General features: G+C 48.3%; 1 protein-coding gene across 2 annotated transcripts; it reads right to left on the reverse strand.

The window, feature by feature from the left end:
• Window positions 1-80: 80 nt before the first annotated feature.
• DHX30 (DExH-box helicase 30) lies at window positions 81-17137 on the reverse strand. Of its 2 annotated transcripts, XM_069729231.1 has the most exons (19): window positions 16976-17137; window positions 15325-15452; window positions 9677-9787; window positions 9234-9349; window positions 8940-9063; window positions 8533-8682; window positions 7601-7753; window positions 6542-7360; window positions 6005-6080; window positions 5559-5663; window positions 5147-5322; window positions 4558-4764; window positions 4343-4424; window positions 3385-3578; window positions 2967-3126; window positions 2741-2898; window positions 2560-2660; window positions 2327-2466; window positions 81-580 (listed from the first exon to the last, which is right to left on the reverse strand). In XM_069729231.1, the coding sequence occupies exons 1-19, from the start codon at window positions 17118-17120 to the stop codon at window positions 321-323; spliced, it is 3405 nt and encodes a 1134-aa protein (XP_069585332.1). In that variant the 5' UTR covers window positions 17121-17137; the 3' UTR covers window positions 81-320. The 2 variants fall into 2 exon arrangements, with proteins under 2 accessions (XP_069585332.1, XP_069585333.1); XM_069729232.1 differs by lacking the exon at window positions 9677-9787 and having other exon boundaries at window positions 16976-17133.
• Window positions 17138-21008: the final 3871 nt, after the last annotated feature.

Consider the following 21008-nt stretch of genomic DNA (forward strand, 5'->3'; position numbering starts at 1 on the left):
CCCTCAGCTCTGAGCAGGACACCATTCTGAATATTTCTCTTTGCTAAGTCTTAAATGATAAGGAATCAAAACTGAACCGATTAGAAAGTTGCGGAACGTCACCTTTTATATAAACGTAAAGAAACCGGTGACACAAAAGTATCACAAAATGCTTTTTACTATGGAATCTTCTGAAGCAGCAGGAGGTGCAGAACAAAAAGACACGAGCAGTCCGGCCCTGTGTGCAAATAAATAACCCCCCGACCCCTGCCTAAAACGCAGAGCAGAAAAGGAATTGCCACCACCACAGGAGCTACAACTGTCCATGAGAAGCCGCCGTCTCATTCCTCGGCGATGGCCGCCGCTTGCTCCGTGAAGCAATAGCTCGTGCTGTTCAGCAGCTCCACCAGGATGGTCAGCAGCTGCGTGTACTGCGCCTCCTCCTGGAGGGACAGCGGAGGGAGCTGATCCTGCAGGTTCCTCTCCACCATCTGGGACAAGGCCTGGCGCAGGTCACCGAGCAGCGCGATAGTTCGGGGGTCACTTTCCAGCTTCAGGAGGTTTGTGTCCGAAAGAGAAACAGTCATCTGCTCCCCATGATCTGCAAGAGGGAAAAATAATGAAGAAGGAGCCACCAGGTAGATGACGAAGGAACTTTACTATCAAGGTAAAGACAGCCCCTCGTTTTACGTACACAGCTCCTAAGACCAATATAGAGTTCCAAAATGGTGCATAAGCAATAGGTCAGCTAAGATTAAGGCAGATGACAGACTGCCGGAGCCATCGCCCATATATTAATATGGGAACACGAGTGCGGCAAAAGCTATAGACCTAATAGACCCCACAGAAGTGAATGGAGCGGAGCGACAAGAACCAATCCCTGCTCAGAGGCAGCTTTGTGTTTGGTGGAAAGTTAAAGGGGTAAATCCGGCACTGTATGGAGCCGCGCCGATGACATAGCAGCAGCACATGGGATCGTCACATCACACTGATACAGAAAGGAGCGGCTCTGGACGGCGTCACATTAACCCTTTACATCATTATCTGTAAATCACACGCCGTACTTAACCCCAAGGTTTATTTACATCATCGGCCATATCCTGCGGCTCGCACTTGCCCACATCTCAACCCGCAATTAATGGCCGATTTAACGGCGCAACAAGAAAAAAAATATAACCAAAATGCCAGAATTATATTTTTGGGGGTCACTGCCAACAGTTCAAGAAAATGCAATAAGAGGCGATCAAAACATTGTGTCTACCCTAAAAGAAAATCGGTAAAAAGGTCAACTCCGAGCAAAAATAACCTCTCAGCCAGCCCCAGATCACACACCCAAAAAAAAAAATAAAAGGGGGAGAAGCTACACCCACTTCTTGGAAAGATTTTTTTTTTTTTTTCAAACACAAAACTAAAAAAAAATAATTAAATTGTTGAGTGTCTGTGTACCTGTACTCACCTGGAAAATCATATCGCCGGGTCTCTTTACCAAATATTCATCATGGTAAATAAAACCAATTGTTACTGCACTTTTGCATTTTCACTGTATTTTTTTTCCAGTACAATAAATGGCATCATTCAGAAGTACAACTAGTCCCACAAAAAAGCCACATATAGATATTATGGTTGGGGGGAAGGGGGCAGGGGGTGTTTATGACTCTTGGAAGGATGAAAAAAAAAACCGTCACCTGTGGATGAAGGGATTAATAGAAAGATCCTGGACGTCGTTCCTTATGGTCAGAAGCTCACGAGCCGCTCGAGTTTCTCCACAGACTTCAATCATGAAAGGTTAGGGTATGTGCACACGTAGAAAGCTCCTCTGCGGATTGATCGCGGTTTTTATTGCGGATTCCGCTGCGGTTTTACATCTGCAGTTTTCTATTGGAGCAGGTGTAAAAACGCTGCGGAATCCGCACAAAGGATTGACATGCTGCGGAAAATAAAACGCGTTTCCGCGCAGTTTTTTCTGCAGCATGTGCACTGCGGATTTCGTTTCCCATAGGTTTACATTGTACTGTAAACTCATGGGAAACTGCTGCGGATCCGCAGCAAAATCCGCACCGTGTGCACAAACCCTAAGAGTTTTCCCATAAAGGAGCGGCCTCACTACAGGTCCGGACCCTCAGATCGGCTGATTTTGACAGGGAAAGCCGGCGTCACCATAGTATTATGCGGAGCAATGACTGATAACTTGACTCCATGGCGGACGGGGGATAAACAGGTAAGAGGTCCCCATCGGACAGACCTGACGCACTCGCCAGATAATACCACAATTCCCCAGCAGGGGCGCCCACGGCAGCATAGTCATTGTGCCGCCATCAGATCGCCCCTCGTCGGCCGCGGTACTCACCTCTCACATTCACCGAGCCGTTTGTCATCAAGAAAACTGCCAGAGGGTGAACCATGGAGCTGTCCCGCACAAACACCGCACCGGACGACTTTACGGCCTGGAAGTAGGTGAGCCACGGCATGCAGAAATCCTTCACCTCCCTGAAAGGCAGAGCGTTAATGGGTAGCAGCCAAATATACAGAGGGTGCTGCAAGCACTACAACTCCCAGAAGGTCCTGTTCTCAGGCAGTTACCTGTTCACGGTGCTCTTGTGCAGCTGAACGGGTCCAGATTTGGTCTTGTAGTAGAGGCTATTGGGCCGGAACTTCCCACGGATCACATACCCACGTGTCACCTACGGAGGCAACACATGATGTGATGGAAGGGGGTCACGGACCACCATTCTATGTCTCCCCACCTGCCCCATATAGTCACCTGTATAAGTCTGGGGTACAGTCCCGCCAGCAGCACCCCTTTCACCAGCTCGTCCTGGTCACTCAGCTGGTTGCACAGGGCGTATCTGTCCGTGCAGTCATTAGCTTCGTCCACCAGGGAAGCGTCCTCCACGTTGGAGGAAAACTGTGTGACGAGACCTGGAACAGACCAGGGGTCAGCACTGGGCCGTCCTCGCTGCTGTGTTAACCTCGAGGACAAGGCTCACCTTGGATGAAGCGCATGGCAGATTTTGAGAGCAGGTTATCCTCTAGGAAATCGTTCCGATTGGCGCCACTCGTCCCACCAACAATCTCTTTCCAAGCGTTGTAAACTCGTGTGAACACCAGGTGGTCACTACACGACTGCCCACTGAACATAGTCTTCACCTGGACACAAAAACTACATGTAAAGACCCATAACACAGGAAACAAGGCAGCAGCCATCAATAGGAGGCTACAAAATGTGAAAACCCCCATCGGCCTTCCAGCAGGTAGTTTATGATGATGATGATGTAGTAATCATCACTGATTTTACTTGCAGTGCCAAATCTGACCACACGGGGCACTGACAGATGGCATTGTCACCACCTAGTGGTAGAAATGGGAACTGCTGCACACAATCAGCCTGCGCCTCGTCCGTCTCACCTTGTTCACCTCTGTCCGGTTCATTACTCCTCCCTGAAAGGGGTCCTTGGTCAGACAGGCCACAATCACCAGCAGCGGGTGCAGGCAGCGGAATATAGAGGCCAGGACGATGGCCTTAGCGAGGCTGGGGTCCGTGGAGATGCTGGCCACTCTCTGGCCGAGTAACGTCAGCCCTTCTTTTTCATCCAGGACCCCTGAAGAAGAAACAATTAGTCAACTTGTCAGGTCACCGAGTGGAGAGGTTGATGGGAAATTCCAAGTCACAAACTCTCCTGCCCAGAAACACATAACTCCATGCTTTACACTGCAGCCCTGCTCCATTAGAAGTCAGCTATAAACAGTCATTAGCTTCTCTGCATTGGTGATTAGACTGTGGGGTAATCTGGAATCTTTCTACCGTCACGTCAATGATTCCAGCTGCTATCCTGACTATTCGCCATGCTTTACAGTGCAGCTCTGCTTGTTCCTATCCGCTAGTGTATAATGCCAAGTAAAGGAGGACCCAGGGTAAGTGACGCAGCCCCCTAAGGAGTAGATGGGGCCTCAAAGTTTAAAGAACGCCAGCAACTTATTGCGCTTGACAAAAACACTGAGAAATCGGCATTAAAAAAAAAAAAACGCACAAAAACAGCATTAAATCCGCAGGAAAAGTTGGCAAAACCACAGCTGCGTTTTCTGCTAGGAAATGCAGATTTTCTGCAGAAAATTCTGCACCCAAATCTGCAACGTGTGCGCACAGCCTTATAATGAAAAATGGGGGGAATAAATCCCAACACCGCAATCCCGCCATGTGTTTTGGTGCTATGGCGTTCTTTGTGCAGTAATTACCTGGTGACTGTGATTATATGTTAGTGTTGCTTTTCCAGTTGTTATCGGCCCCTGATGTTACCTGCGACGCCTCCATAACATTATATATATTTATATATAACCACAGCAGCTTCCTACAGGCGCCACCTACTGATCTCCTGAAGAAAGCGCACGGCGTCCATGATGGCACAGCGGTCCGGACTCTCCAGGGCCTGAGACAGGAACTCTACGGCCTGAAATAAAAGAAGACACCAGATTAAAGCCCATTGACTGGGCGAGACGCGTCGGGGCAGGGGGCGGCGGAGCGAGGCGCGTCGGAGCAGGGGGCGGCGGAGCGAGGCACGTCGGAGCAGGGTTTCGTCTCACCGTCATCTCTGGGGTGTGAATCTTGGCCTGGACCACAAGATTTTCCAAAGGAGTCCGCAGAATCTCCGCCACCTGAAAAGTGGGCATATCCTGGTGCTGCTGGTGGGTGAACAGGTGGTAGGAGAATCCTGGTTGGCAGCGTCCGGCCCGGCCACGTCTCTGGGTCACGTTGGATTTGGACACCCAGTTGGTCTCCAAGCACGAGACCTGCAGAAGACGGCAGGAGCTCAATAGTAACCAATAGAAATAATGTCGCCCACTCTGATGTCGATATGTCGTATTATGGGTGAATCTGCTCTGAGACATCTACCCAGAGGATGCATAACTACAACTCCTAGAGTGCTGGAATATGGGAGTTGTAGTTTTACACCTGCTATCGATATTTACTTGCAATACCATGCCAGGCCAAGAAAAGCAGATGCAGGAGTCACCTAGTGGTAGAGCGGATTACTGCAATTTGTTGTTAGAAAAGGACTACATAGTGACTACCCCACATTGTGCCCCCACCATCGCTGGCCTGTACACTGCCGCCCCTAAGACCCCTACATTTGCCCTCTTCATTGACCTCCCCGATATCCACACGTCGTACCTTCGTCCGGAGGTCGTACCGCTGTTCTTTGTGCATCCCAGTGTCGACCACATGCACAATGTCATCGATGGTGACTGAAGTTTCTGCGATGTTTGTAGCGAGGACGATTTTACGGACGTCAGGAGGAGGGCGCTCGAAAATGGCCTGCTGGTTCGTCAAGGGGATGTTGGAGTGAACTGGGTGAGGGAGAAATGACAGAATATAGAAGCATAAATTAACGGTGCGGGAACTTTAGCAATGTTTTGTAAAATAAAGTTTTATACTGCAACTCTATGCCCGTTTTGTGTCTACAGCTCCCATACAGAGCTATGGCTCGCAGCCATTTGGTCGTCCCCACTTTGTATGGAAACAGCGTCCAGTCCCCCATTATCAAGCGACGTTCTGCAGAGCATTACTCCCAGCGTCCACACACCAGGAAGGATGAGGTGACGGCCGTTCCTATGAACCAGTCGCTCCTGCAGAATCTCTTGAACGCGGCGGATTTCCTGCCAACCGGGAAGGAAGCAGAGAATTCCCCCTACAAGAAAATAATGAAAATACACGTGAAATGTGGGGTCACATGGCGCCAATATAATGCAAAGCAAATCGTGGTGGCGTCAAGTCCTCCAGAGCGGCGCTCCCCTCTGACATGACTGGTCCCTGGTATCAATCAATGCTAGGCCCCACCACCACCTACCTCTCTACCAAGAAGGTGGGCAAAGACCCCAAAAGTCTCCAAATGGTCAAAAGGGCTCACCAAGACCCTATTAGGAACTGTAGGAGTGCCAGTCCGAGCAAAAAATTTTGCAGTTTAACGGGGAAATCCGCAATAAAAACGTCTGTTCCATCTGTAAAGTCAGAACCTCGTCACCCGCTCACCTGGGGGGCCGTGCTGGTCGATGTGAAGGATGACGTCGCTAATCAGTTCCAGATCAGGAACACAATCGTCAGCTGTCTGAGAAACAAAACAAAAAAATAAATAAATTACAAAAAAAAAAGAAAAAAAAAACTGAGGCTGGGGGGGCCACGTTCACCAATCATCCAAGGTCACCAGACCCACCACCACCACCATCTTGTTTTTCCCATCACTCATTTTCTCCTACATGGGGCCCATTTTAGGCATCGGTTCAGGATATACATATACGGCAACTTTCTACTGATTTCCCTCCCATCTGCACTGTGCGCTGAATCAAGCAATCGTGATCAGTTTCCTCCGTTCCCGGCTGCCGTCAATCACAGCCGTCCTCCCCCGGAGCGTACACAGTGGTCACGTTTGCTGCATTATAGGCAGGGGTTAATAGGAGGGTGCGCACCAGGCGCAGGGTGAATTCTAGCAGAGGTGCGGAGATCTTGTGAATGGTGAGACGTGTAAACACTGACGCAGCGGACTCCTGACGTCACATATCGTGACCTTACCTGCGGCTTCTGGTACGGTCTCTTCCCCAGCATGGGTAAGATTTCTTCCAGATAATGCCCCTTCACTGGGTACATAAATCCCGGGACCCTCACAATCGGACAGTCTCCAAAGTAGCGCGACATGCGCTGGTTGTCGCCGGTGGCGCTCATCAGGATGACCTTGATGCCTGGGTTCACGTCTAGGACTTGCTTGAGGAGGATCAGGAGGAAGTCTGTGTTCACGTCCCGCTCGTGGACCTCGTCCACCACCACGTGGCTCACCCCCTCCAGCCCGGGGTTCGTCTGCAGCTTCTTCAGCAACACCCCGACCGTGCAGAAGAGAAGGGCGCCCCCACGTGGTGGCAGATTGCTCTCCAGCCTGACCTGATAGCCCACTTTCTGACGAAGTCTGGGCCCTAATTCTTGGCCCACGCGGTGAGCCACGGACACGGCACTGATCCTGCGTGGCTGGGTGATCAGGAGGTTACAGCGGGCCCCATGGCCACTCAGAATGGCGTCCTCCACGATGTAGCGCGGGATGCGGGTGGTTTTGCCACATCCAGTGTCCCCAGCGATCACCACCACCTGATGGCTTTTAATGGCGGCCAGGATGACCTCCCGGTGCTGGTCCGCAGGCAGACCCTGCAAAGTGACGCTGCTGTCCCACCTTTCTTCTAGCGAGCGGCTGATATAGGAAGCTTCTGCCTCGGACATCGGAGTATACGGCCGGCCAGTGATCGGATCGGAGAACGGAGAGGACATATCGGACTCATCTGACGCCTCCATGTACGCGACCTCGTCTTCTCTAAAATGGGATCCGGTCACCGGCGCTAAGGGAAACTGGAAGACGTGAAATTCAGTGTAAATCACCCTAAAATAATCAACAACTTGTCCTCTACTCCAGTCACAGGTGACCGGAGGATTACAGGGGCCCAGCTGCAGAGTAACGGCAGCCGGGAGAATTGTGAATGCAGCTCTGGATGTGAGCAGAGGACAACCGATTCTCCAATAGTCCTCGTGACATCATTGGTATTTTGTGGGGGCTGTGACAGGTATTGTACCCCCATATTGGACTCTTACCTGGCTGAAATACTCCTCCATCCTCTGCAGCAGACGCTCGGGGACCTGGAACCTCTTTGCTTGTTTCTGTTGTTCCTGAAATTTCTGCACCGATGACTTGTTGTACATCACATTAGTCAGGGGGCGATTCTGGGGGTCCAGGAGGCCCAGATCCTAAAAATAAGGACAGAAAATTAAATAATAAAAAAAAACAAAAAAGACAACCTTCCCTCCTGGAATGCCTGGTTGTGCGCGTTCACCTGCAGCCATGTTCACAATGGAGAAATAATCGAGGAAAAATTTTCTTGCATTTTGCTTTTGTGCAAAATACAAAAAAATCCAACTTTGCTATTTTACATTGATCCCCCCACTTGGCGAGATTTCCCATTCAATTAATAGATTACGAATTGTTCCTTTCTTAAAACTTGCCGTAGCGGACGGAGTAAATCCACGAATAGGCGGTAAATTTATCACACGTTAATAGATGCGGTGCAATTAACAACCAATAGCAAAATGGACTACAATAAAAAGGTTCCTCCAGTGATCATTCCCACCGGCTGTGCTTGCTCTGAGGTTGCCATAGTGCCCATATTGGAACGGGTAGGCACATCCACATCAGAAGAGGAGCAGTGCCATCCCGCCTCCACGTTCCTGCCGGGCCACATGTATGATCAGCACGAGTCCTACACTAATGGGTCAGGAATAGAGAGAACCCAAGTCATCCGAACCCCCCCGATGCAGGAGGGAGCCGCACCGGACACCCCCCTTACGGCCATGATCTACCATTCATTCCTATGTAAGGTGGGAACATCAGGGAAAAGCCCGGTCTCAGACCCGGATCCATTCTGTGCGGATATCTGGGAATAAAAAGCTTTTACGCATCGATAAATGTCGTCCTATTTACATATATACAATCCCATCTCCGAGCTGCACCCCCCACGACAATCTCAAACCTTCAGCTTTTGACAGGCGAGGGCGGCAGCTTTCCTCTCAGCTTCAATCCGGCGCTGGCCGCTTGCAACGAAGGCCATGGGCTGAGGCCACTGGAGGGTCAGGCGGCACATATTCATCCTTCCTTTAATGTTCTGATAACGTATGAAATCCTGAGAGCGGAAGAGACGGTGATGATACACAGAGGCAGGAATGGTGGTCCGGGAGAGTCACATGACACCCGATGCTGCTCGGTGGTCTCACATCAAAGGACAATACTACTGCTATGTCAGGCAAAAGACGAAGGGGCTTTAAATCCGAGTTGTCTGCAGACCCATAGCACAGACCGTCATCTGTTGTGGCACTACAACTCCCAGCATGCATTTCCACAGCCACTGGAGGACCGCAGGATCGAAGAAAAGGGACCTACCGAACAGGCCGAGACGGACGTGGCCACCTGGATGACGGAGGAAAGCAGGTGTTTGGGATTGGAGAAGACACGCAGAGCCCGCGTAGCTTCAGCATCTTCACCGGCCAAATCCATGGGGGCGACCCTGAAGAGGAAAAAGGGATTCACCAAAAAGTAGTCACTGACCAACAGGAGTGGCCCGAAGGACGGTAATAGACGGTTATAGGGCAGGACAGTGCCCGCCACGAAGAGATACGGGGGCGTCACGCAGCTTCAGGGCGCTCGTAACCTGCAGTAGGGTAGTGACAGACAGACCTGGCCTCTCTGCTGTGGATCCTGCTCCGCGTCCGCGAGGAAACAGGGGCCGCATCCAAACTTTCCTCCAGATTTCCTTTCCCAGCTAGATGACCTGAATGCAACAAGCCAAGATCCTGCAAAGAGAAGCCCAGAATAAGTCCTGAGAGCGTCTTATTGTAAAGCTGCTGCAATTATTAGTCAGCTGGTGGAGGAGGACGAAGTGGAGGAGAAGGAGGAAGAGGAGGAGAAGGAGGAATAGGAGGAGAAGGAGGAGGGCGACATTTCTGCCTTTAGTGGCTGCAGATCAGTGTTAAACTCGCACTGTGACAAGTTACTGAGTATTGGCAGCATTCTCAGAGTGATCACCAGAGGGCGATGTCACAGTGCTGGCGGCTCCTTCTCCCAATCACCACTAGATGGCGGCGCACTGAGCTACAACTGTTACATTGCAACAAATTCACCTGCAGAATCTTACAGGCCCGAGCGGCCGCCTGACGCTCTGCATCCACCTTTTTTGATCCGTATCCTTCTACTTCTATGAGTTTTGGCCATTTTAGACGAAGGAGAACTCTCTAAAGAGAGCAAGAGATAACAGGAGTAAAAAAACAACAGAAAAGATCCTTAATGGGGTATTCTGGTAATAAGAATTCACCCAACCTGAGCGATGATCTGACTGACACCCCCAGTAACTCACTTAGCCGGTCCTGAGTTACATCCTATATTATACTCCAGAGCTGTGCTCACTATTCTGCTGGTGCAGTCACTGTGTACATACATTACATTACTGATCCTGAGCTACATCCTGTATTATACCCCAGAGCTGCACTCACTATTCTGCTGGTGCAGTCACTGTGTACATACATTACATTACTGATCCTGAGCTACATCCTGTATTATACCCCAGAGCTGCACTCACTATTCTGCTGGTGCAGTCACTGTGTACATACATTACATTACTGATCCTGAGCTACATCCTGTATTATACCCCAGAGCTGCACTCACTATTCTGCTGGTGCAGTCACTGTGTACATACATTACTGATCCTGAGCTACATCCTGTATTATACCCCAGAGCTGCAATCACTATTCTGCTGGTGCTGTCACTGTGTACATACATTACATTACTGATCCTGAGTTACATCCTGTATTATACCCCAGAGCTGCACTCACTATTCTGCTGGTGCAGTCACTGTGTACATACATTACATTACTGATCCTGAGTTACATCCTGTATTATACTCCAGAGCTGCACTCACTATTCTGCTGCTGCAGTCACTGTGTACATACATTACATTACTGATCCTGAGTTACATCCTGTATTATACCCCAGAGCTGCACTCACTATTCTGCTGGTGCAGTCACTGTGTACATACATTACATTACTGATCCTGAGTTACATCCTGTATTATACTCCAGAGCTGCACTCACTATTCTGCTGCTGCAGTCACTGTGTACATACATTACATTACTGATCCTGAGTTACATCCTGTATTATACCCCAGAGCTGCACTCACTATTCTGCTGGTGCAGTCACTGTGTACATACATTACATTACTGATCCTGAGTTACATCCTGTATTATACTCCAGAGCTGCACTCACTATTCTGCTGCTGCAGTCACTGTGTACATACATTACATTACTGATCCTGAGTTACATCCTGTATTATACTCCAGAGCTGCACTCACTATTCTGCTGGTGCAGTCACAGTGTACATACATTACATTACTGATCCTGAGTTACATCCAGTGTTATACCCCAGAGCTGCACTCACTATTCTGCTGGTGCAGTCACAGTGTACATACATTACATTACTGATCCTGAGTTACATCCAGTATTATACCCCAGAGCTGCACTCACTATTCTGCTGGTGCAGTCACTGTGTACGTACATTACATTACTGATCCTGAGTTACATCCTGTATTATACCCAGAGCTGCACTCACTATTCTGCTGGTGCAGTCACTGTGTACATACATTACTGATCGTGAGTTACATCCTGTATTATACTCCAGAGCTGCACTCACTATTCTGCTGCTGCAGTCACTGTGTACATACATTACTGATCCTGAGTTACATCCTGTATTATATCCCAGAGCTGCACTCACTATTCTGCTGGTGCAGTCACTGTGTACATACATTACATTACTGATCCTGAGTTACATCCTGTATTATACCCCAGAGCTGCACTCACTATTCTGCTGCTGCAGTCACTGTGTACATACATTACATTACTGATCCTGAGTTACATCCTGTATTATATCCCAGAGCTGCACTCACTATTCTGCTGGTGCAGTCACTGTGTACATACATTACATTACTGATCCTGAGTTACATCCTGTATTATACTCCAGAGCTGCACTCACTATTCTGCTGGTGCAGTCACTGTGTACATACCTTACATTACTGATCCTGAGTTACATCCTGTATTATATCCCAGAGCTGCACTCACTATTCTGCTGGTGCAGTCACTGTGTACATACATTACTGATCCTGAGTTACATCCTGTATTATACCCCAGAGCTGCACTCACTATTCTGCTGGTGCAGTCACTGTGTACATACATTACTGATCCTGAGTTACATCCTGTATTATACCCCAGAGCTGCACTCACTATTCTGCTGGTGCAGTCACTGTGTACATACAGGTCCTTCTCAAAAAATTTGCATAGTGTTAAATTTCATTATTTACCATAATGTAATGATTACAATTAAACTGTCATATATTATAGATTCATTATCCACCAACTGAAATTTGTCAGGTCTTTTATTGTTTTAATACTGATGATTTTGGCATACAACTCCTGATAACCCAAAAAACCTGTCTCAATAAATTAGCATATTTCACCCATCCAATCAAATAAAAGTAACATAGTAACATAGTTAGTAAGGCCGAAAAAAGACATTTGTCCATCCAGTTCAGCCTATATTCCATCATAATAAATACCCAGATCTACGTCCTTCTACAGAACCTAATAATTGTATGATACAATATTGTTCTGCTCCAGGAAGACATCCAGGCCTCTCTTGAACCCCTCGACTGAGTTCGCCATCACCACCTCCTCAGGCAAGCAATTCCAGATTCTCACTGCCCTAACAGTAAAGAATCCTCTTCTATGTTGGTGGAAAAACCTTCTCTCCTCCAGACGCAAAGAATGCCCCCTTGTGCCCGTCACCTTCCTTGGTATAAACAGATCCTCAGCGAGATATTTGTATTGTCCCCTTATATACTTATACATGGTTATTAGATCGCCCCTCAGTCGTCTTTTTTCTAGACTAAATAATCCTAATTTCGCTAATCTATCTGGGTATTGAAGTTCTCCCATCCCCTTTATTAATTTTATTGCCCTCCTTTGTACTCTCTCTAGTTCCATTATATCCTTCCTGAGCACCGGTGCCCAAAACTGGACACAGTACTCCATGTGCGGTCTAACTAGGGATTTGTACAGAGGCAGTATAATGCTCTCATCATGTGTATCCAGACCTCTTTTAATGCACCCCATGATCCTGTTTGCCTTGGCAGCTGCTGCCTGGCACTGGCTGCTCCAGGTAAGTTTATCATTAACTAGAATCCCCAAGTCCTTCTCCCTGTCAGATTTACCCAGTGGTTTCCCGTTCAGTGTGTAATGGTGATATTGATTCCCTCTTCCCATGTGTATAATCTTACATTTATCATTGTTAAACCTCATCTGCCACCTTTCAGCCCAAGTTTCCAACTTATCCAGATCCATCTGTAGCAGAATACTATCTTCTCTTGTATTAACTGCTTTACATAGTTTTGTATCATCTGCAAATATCGATATTTTACTGTGTAAACCTTCTACCAGATCATTAATGAATATGTTGAAGAGAACAGGTCCCAATACTGACCCCTGCGGTCCCCACTGGTCACAGCGACCCAGTTAGAGACTATACCATTTATAACCACCCTCTGCTTTCTATCACTAAGCCAGTTACTAACCCATTTACACACATTTTCCCCCAGACCAAGCATTCTCATTTTGTGTACCAACCTCGTGCGGCACGGTATCAAACGCTTTGGAAAAATCGAGATATACCAGGTCCAATGACTCACCGTGGTCCAGCCTATAGCTTACCTCTTCATAAAAACTGATTAGATTGGTTTGACAGGAGCGATTTCTCATAAACCCATGCTGATATGGAGTTAAACAGTTATTCTCATTGAGATAATCCAGAATAACATCCCTCAGAAACCCTTCAAATATTTTACCAACAATAGAGGTTAGACTTACTGGCCTATAATTTCCAGGTTCACTTTTAGAGCCCTTTTTGAATATTGGCACCACATTTGCTATGCGCCAGTCCTGTGGAACAGATCCTGTCGCTATAGAGTCACTAAAAATAAGAAATAATGGTTTATCTATTACATTACTTAGTTCTCTTAGTACTCGTGGGTGTATGCCATCCGGACCCGGAGATTTATCTATTTTAATCTTATTTAGCCGGTTTCGCACCTCTTCTTGGGTTAATAACAAACAAAAAAACCAACAAATAATAATGTTCAGTTATGCCCTCAATACTTGGTCGGGAATCCTTTTGCAGAAATGACTGCTTCAATGCGGCGTGGCATGGAGGCAATCAGCCTATGACACTGCTGAGATGTTATGGAGGCCCAGGATGCTTCAATAGCGGCCTTAAGCTCATCCAGAGTGTTGGGTCTTGCGTCTCTCGACTTTCTCTTCACAATATCCCACAGATTCTCTATGGGGTTCAGGTCAGGAGAGTTGGCAGGCCAATTGAGCACAGTAATACCATGGTCAGTAAACCATTTACCAGTGGTTTTGGCACTGTGAGCAGGTGCCAGGTCGTGCTGAAAAATGAAATCTTCATCTCCATAAAGCATTTCAGCCGATGGAAGCATGAAGTGCTCCAAAATCTCCTGATAGCTAGCTGCATTGACCCTGCCCTTGATGAAACACAGTGGACCAACACCAGCAGCTGACATGGCACCCCACACCATCACTGACTGTGGGTACTTGACACTGGACTTCAGGCATTTTGGCATTTCCTTCTCCCCAGTCTTCCTCCAGACTCTGGCACCTTGATTTCCGAATGACATGCAAAATTTGCTTTCATCAGAAAAAAGTACTTGGGACCACTTAGCAACAGTCCAGTGCTGCTTCTCTGTAGCCCAGGTCAGGCGCCTCTGCCGCTGTTTATGGTTCAAAAGTGGCTTTACCTGGGGAATGCGGCACCTGTAGGCCATTTCCTGCACACGCCTGTGCACGGTGGCTCTGGATGTTTCCACACCAGACTCAGTCCACTGCTTCCTCAGGTTCCCCAAGGTCTGGAATCGGTCCTTCTCCACAATCTTCCTCAGGGTCCGGTCTCCTCTTCTCGTTGTACAGCGTTTTCTGCCACATTGTTTCCTTCCAACAGACTTACCATTGAGGTGCCTTGATACAGCACTCTGGGAACAGCCTATTTGTTGAGAAATTTCTTTCTGGGTCTTACCCTCTTGCTTGAGGGTGTCAATGATGGCCTTCTTGACATCTGTCAGGTCGCTAGTCTTACCCATGATGGGGGTTTTGAGTAATGAACCAGGCAGGGAGTTTATAAAAGCCTCAGGTATCTTTTGCATGTGTTTAGAGTTAATTAGTTGATTCAGAAGATTAGGGTAATAGGTCGTTTAGAGAACCTTTTCTTGATATGCTAATTTATTGAGACAGGTTTTTTGGGTTATCAGGAGTTGTATGCCAAAATCATCAGTATTAAAACAATAAAAGACCTGACAAATTTCAGTTGGTGGATAATGAATCTATAATATATGAAAGTTTAATTGTAATCATTACATTATGGTAAATAATGAAATTTAACACTATATGCTAATTTTTTGAGAAGGACCTGTATATCCAGAGGCTGCGCCTCGTTCACACCCGACACTTCTTAGTAATATTTCCTTGCAGGTAACAGGAGATTTCGCCTCCTTTTCTGGATTTCCTATTTACTTTAGGGCAGCAGAGATCCTGACATCGGTGAGGACCGACACTAATTCCACTAGAAAGTTGTAACACTTTTCTCTTTACATGGACTGACTTCCAGACTAGGAGTGCCCTGTAATGACAAGAGGCGCTGCAGTAGCTGTGTGCTCACGTTGTGGCTGCCTCCGCCGCTGTGGATGTAGCTCATCTTGTCGCGGAGCTGTGAGGTCCGCAGCGCCCGGCTGATGGCGCTGTGCAGCAGGTTCTTCGGAGCCGGGAATTGTTTTAGAAGATTTGCATCTAGAGGAAAACGAAGAGACGACAAAGGAGCCGTCAATTGTCTTATCTGCAAAACTACAATAATAAGAAACGACCGAACGTGAACACAAAGGCGGCCACTGGAGAGCGACATCAAGGGGTTAATGCAGTCACTCACTAAGGAAGGTGGTCACACTGTGGTTGCTCTCCAGGGAGGGGGAGGTCCCACAGTCGCCCACCAGGGAGGGGGGGTCCCACGGACGCTCTCCAGGGAGGGGGGGGGTTCCACAGTCGCTCTCCAGGGAGGGGGGGGGGGGTTCCACAGTCGCTCTCCAGGGAGGGGGGGGGTTCCACAGTCGCTCTTCAGGGAGGGGGAGGTCCCACAGTCGCCCACCAGGGAGGGGGGGTGGTCTCACAGTCGCTCGCCAGGGAGGGGGGGTCCCACAGTCGCCCGCCAGGGAGGGGGAGGTCCCACAGTCGCTCTCCAGGGAGGGGGGGGGGTTCCACAGTCGCTCTCCAGGGAGGGGGGGAGTTCCACAGTCGCTCTTCAGGGAGGGGGAGGTCCCACAGTCGCCCACCAGGGAGGGGGGGGTGGTCTCACAGTCGCTCGCCAGGGAGGGGGGGTCCCACGGACGCTCTCCAGGGAGGGGGAGGTCCCACAGTCGCTCTCCAGGGAGGGGGGGTCCCACGGACGCTCTCCAGGGAGGGGGAGGTCCCACAGTCGCTCTCCAGGGAGGGGGGGTCCCACAGTCGCCCGCCAGGGAGGGGGGGTCCCACAGTCGCCCGCCAGGGAGGGGGGGTCCCACAGTCGCCCGCCAGGGAGGGGGGGTCCCACAGTCGCTCTCCAGGGAGGGGGGGGGGGGTCCCACAGTCGCTCTCCAGGGAGGGGGGGGGGGGGTCCCACAGTCGCTCTCCAGGGAGGAGGAGGGGTCCCACAGTCGCCCGCCAGGGAGGGGGGGTCCCACAGTCGCCCGCCAGGGAGGGGGGGGGTTCCACAGTCGCTCGCCAGGGAGGGGGGGGGGTTCCACAGTCGCTCGCCAGGGAGGGGGGGTGGTCTCACAGTCGCCCACCAGGGAGGGGGGGTCCCACAGTCACCCACCAGGGAGGGGGGTGGTCTCACAGTCGCTCTTCAGGGAGGGGGAGGTCCCACAGTCGCCCGCCAGGGAGGGGGGGTCCCACAGTCGCCCGCCAGGGAGGGGGGGGTCCCACAGTCGCTCAGTAGGGAGGGGGGGTCCCACAGTCGCCCGCCAGGGATGTGGGGGTCCTGCCGTGGAAGGGGGGTCCCATTGTCACTAGCAGGACTGCAGACATCACAGTGGGCTCCTCAGAGACTTTGATGCTATTTCTGCAGCGGACAGTCGCGGTTTTCTCTCGGAGCCGTTTTGTATTTTATTATTGTGATTTTTTTCTTTTTGTTATAAACTGTAAAAATTAAAATATAAGCAAATAGGAAACAACGTCAGCGACATATCATCAGCCACAAAGGGTTAATAACAGGAGCCCGAGCACAAGAGCGGACACCGTACAGGACATAACGGAGGTCACTGAGCCCCGGAGCCGCTCACCTGCCCCCATGTCCGCCGTGGGATCCTCCGCTGCCGGATCTACTCGGTGTCTCCGCACACACAGCGGCCGCACATGGCTCCGGTGCACCCGGCACAGCAGCAGCCTCCCGAGCAGCGGCATGAAACGCAAGGGCGCCGCCATCATTAATGAGCAGCGCAGAGACGGCTGACAGCAAGGACAAGTGAAGAGACAGCGACACTGGAGGAGCAGCGGCCATCAGAGGAACTGCAGGAGGAGTGGTGTGTGTGTGTGTGTGTGTGTGTGTGTGTGTGTGTGTGTGTGTGTGTGTGTGTGTGTGTGTGTGTGTGTGTGTGTGTGTGTGTGTGTGTGTGTGTGTGTGTGTAGGTGTGTGTGTGTGTTTATATTATATGTACGGTGTAGATGTATTATATGTACGGTGTAGGTGTATTATATGTGCGGTATAGGTGTAATATATGTACGGTGTAGGTGTATTATATGTACGGTGTAGGTGTATTACATGTACGGTGTTAGTGTATTATATGTACGGTGTAGGTGTATTATATGTGCGGTATAGGTGTAATATATGTACGGTGTAGGTGTATTATATGTACGGTGTAGGTGTATTACATGTACGGTGTTAGTGTATTATATGTACGGTGTAGGTGTATTATATGTGCGGTATAGGTGTATTATATGTACGGTGTAGGTGTATTATATGTACGGTGTAGGTGTATTATATGTACGGTGTAGGTGTATTACATGTACGGTGTTAGTGTATTATATGTACGGTGTAGGTGTATTATATGTGCGGTATAGGTGTAATATATGTACGGTGTAGGTGTATTATATGTACGGTGTAGGTGTATTACATGTACGGTGTTAGTGTATTATATGTACGGTGTAGGTGTATTATATGTGCGGTATAGGTGTAATATATGTACGGTGTAGGTGTATTATATGTACGGTGTAGGTGTATTACATGTACGGTGTTAGTGTATTATATGTACGGTGTAGGTGTATTATATGTGCGGTATAGGTGTATTATATGTACGGTGTAGGTGTATTATATGTACGGTGTAGGTGTATTATATGTACGGTGTAGGTGTATTATATGTGCGGTATAGGTGTAATATATGTACGGTGTAGGTGTATTATATGTACGGTGTAGGTGTATTATATGTACGGTGTATGTATATTATATGTACGGTGTATGTATATTATATGTACGGTGTAGGTGTATTATGTGTACGGTGTAGGTGTATTATACGTACGGTGTAGGTGTATTGTATGTACGGTGTATGTATATTATATGTACGGTGTATGTATATTATATGTACGGTGTATGTATATTATATGTACGGTGTAGGTGTATTACATGTACGGTATAGGTGTATTGTATGTACAGTGTATGTATATTATATATACGGTGTAGGTGTATTATACGTACGGTGTAGGTGTATTATATGTACGATGTAGGTGCATTATATGTACAGTGTAGGTGTATTATATGTACGGTGTAGGTGTATTATAGGCGTCTAACTTGAGTATTAGTAAAATACTAATTAAACTAGAAGTTTAGGTTAATGATATGCTCTTCGTAGTGAAACTTCTGATATTAGTGGCCGCGTTGATCTGGGAGTCTGGGCCCAATATGATGTCACGTCTTGGTGCTTTGTAATTTGTCCAGTCTCTGCTCCCTCACCCATCCAGACCACGGCTGAGCCTGAGCGTGCACCCTCACATCTACCACCCTGCACACAATCACATATACTGTGTATATTCCTATATAGCTCCCCACCAGCCCATCATCGGGCGGCCCTCCTGGAGATCTGCGCTCGCCGCTGTCTGATCCTGGTCCCTGATGCATCACAAGTACCAGGAGACCTGGGGACCTTGGAACTGAGACATGTTGGTCGTATGTGACGGAGGCAATAACTGATTCCCATCACATACGCTAAACTGCCAAGTGCCAGGAGCCGCTACCACAGGGGGCACCTATCACTTACCATGGCACTCTGTCTACCAGGGGGTAGTGGGTCAGTTTGCTCATGGTTTTGGGGTCCAGTAACCATTGGACTCCAGTTATGGAGAATTAACCCTTCCAGTCCCCTTCACCAGGGATACTTGCATTATCCCTTAGACCACCAGGCTTGCTCACTTTATCCCCTAGACCACCAGGGTTCCTTACATTATTCACTAGACCACCAGGGTTCCTTACTTTATCCCCTAGACCAACAGGGGTCCTTACATTATTCACTAGACCACCAGGGTTCCTTACATTATTCACTAGACCACCAGGGTTCCTTACATTATTCACTAGACCACCAGGGTTCCTTACATTATTCACTAGACCACCAGGGTTCCTTACATTATTCACTAGACCACCAGGGTTCCTTACATTATTCACTAGACCACCAGGGTTCCTTACATTATTCACTAGACCACCAGGGTTCCTTACATTATTCACTAGACCACCAGGGTTCCTTACATTATTCACTAGACCACCAGGGTTCCTTACATTATTCACTAGACCACCAGGGTTCCTTACATTATTCACTAGACCACCAGGGTTCCTTACATTATTCACTAGACCACCAGGGTTCCTTACATTATCCCATTCACTATCCTAGACCTCCAGAGATGCTTACCTTATCCTCTAGACCACCAAATGCTTACATTATCCCTTAGACCATTAGGTATCCTAACTTTATCCCAAAGACCACCAGAAACCCTTACCTTTTCCCTATACCACCAGAGATCCTTACATTATTACCTAGAGTACCAGGAATCCTTACTTTTTTTTTCTCTTAGACAACCAGCAATATTTATATTATCCCCTGGACCAAAAACAATCATTACTTTGTCCCTAGGCCACCAGGAATCCTTACATTACCCCCTAAACCAGGGGTGGGCAATTAATATTCCGAGGGGCCACATGAGACTGTGACTGTTGTGAGGGCCTAACCAATAGACTGAAATTTATTCAGCTTAATATTAATATATTAATAATTATTTTATATTAAATGTATGGCTTAATATTGAGCAGAATTAAGTATGCTGACATCTCCTATATACCGAATTAACCCACACACAGACTCCCTGTATGCCGTATGAGCCTGCACACAGCCCCCTATATGCTGTAAAGTCCCACACACAGCCCCATGCATACAGTATGAGACCCCACATATCTCCTCTATATAAAGTGTGAGTCCCACATAGCCCCCTATATTCAGTATGAGCCTCACATAGCTCCTCTATATAAAGTGTGAGTCCCACATAGTCCCCTATATTCAGTATGAGCCTCCACATAGCTCCTCTATATAAAGTGTGAGTCCCACATAGCCCCCTATATTCAGTATGAGCCCCCACATATCTCCTATATATAAAGTGTGAGTCCCACATAGTCCCCTATATTCAGTATGAGCCCTCACATAGCTCCTCTATATAAAGTGTGAGTCCCACATAGTCCCCTATATTCAGTATGAGCAACCACATAGCTCCTCTATATAAAGTGTGTGTCCCACATAGTCCCCTATATTCAGTATGAGCCTCACATAGCTCCTCTATATAAAGTGTGAGTCCCACATAGCCCCCTATATTCAGTATGAGCCTCCACATAGCTCCTCTATATAAAGTGTGAGTCCCACATAGCCCCCTATATTCAGTATGAGCCCCCACATAGCTCCTCTATATAAAGTGTGAGTCCCACATAGCCCCCTATATTCAGTATGAGCCCCCACATAGCTCTTCTATATAAAGTGTGAGTCCCACATAGTTCCCTATATTCAGTATGAGCCCCCACATAGCTCCTCTATATAAAGTGTGAGTCCCACATAGCCCCCTATATTCAGTATGAGCAACCACATAGCTCCTCTATACAATGTGTGAGTCCCACATAGTCCCCTATATACAGTATGAGCCCCCACATAGCTCCGCTATATAAAGTGTGAGTCCCACATAGCCCCCTATATTCAGTATGAGCCTCCACATAGCTCCGCTATATAAAGTGTGAGTCCCACATAGCCCTCTATATACAGTATGAGCCCCCACATAGCTCCTCTATATAAAGTG

Source organism: Ranitomeya imitator, chromosome 6 (assembly GCF_032444005.1).
Source record: "Ranitomeya imitator isolate aRanImi1 chromosome 6, aRanImi1.pri, whole genome shotgun sequence".
Classification (NCBI taxonomy): domain Eukaryota; kingdom Metazoa; phylum Chordata; class Amphibia; order Anura; family Dendrobatidae; genus Ranitomeya; species Ranitomeya imitator.

Coding starts and splice junctions, on each gene's coding strand:
- DHX30 (XM_069729231.1), bottom strand. CDS start 17,120: ATGATGGCGGCGCCCTTGCGTTTCATGCCGCTGCTCGGGAGGCTGCTG. Junction 9,788..15,324: donor GCGGCGGAGGCAGCCACAAC/GTGAGCACACAG, acceptor TGCTCTCTTTAG/AGAGTTCTCCTTCGTCTAAA. Junction 5,323..5,558: donor CCGTCACCTCATCCTTCCTG/GTGTGTGGACGC, acceptor TCCCTCACCCAG/TTCACTCCAACATCCCCTTG.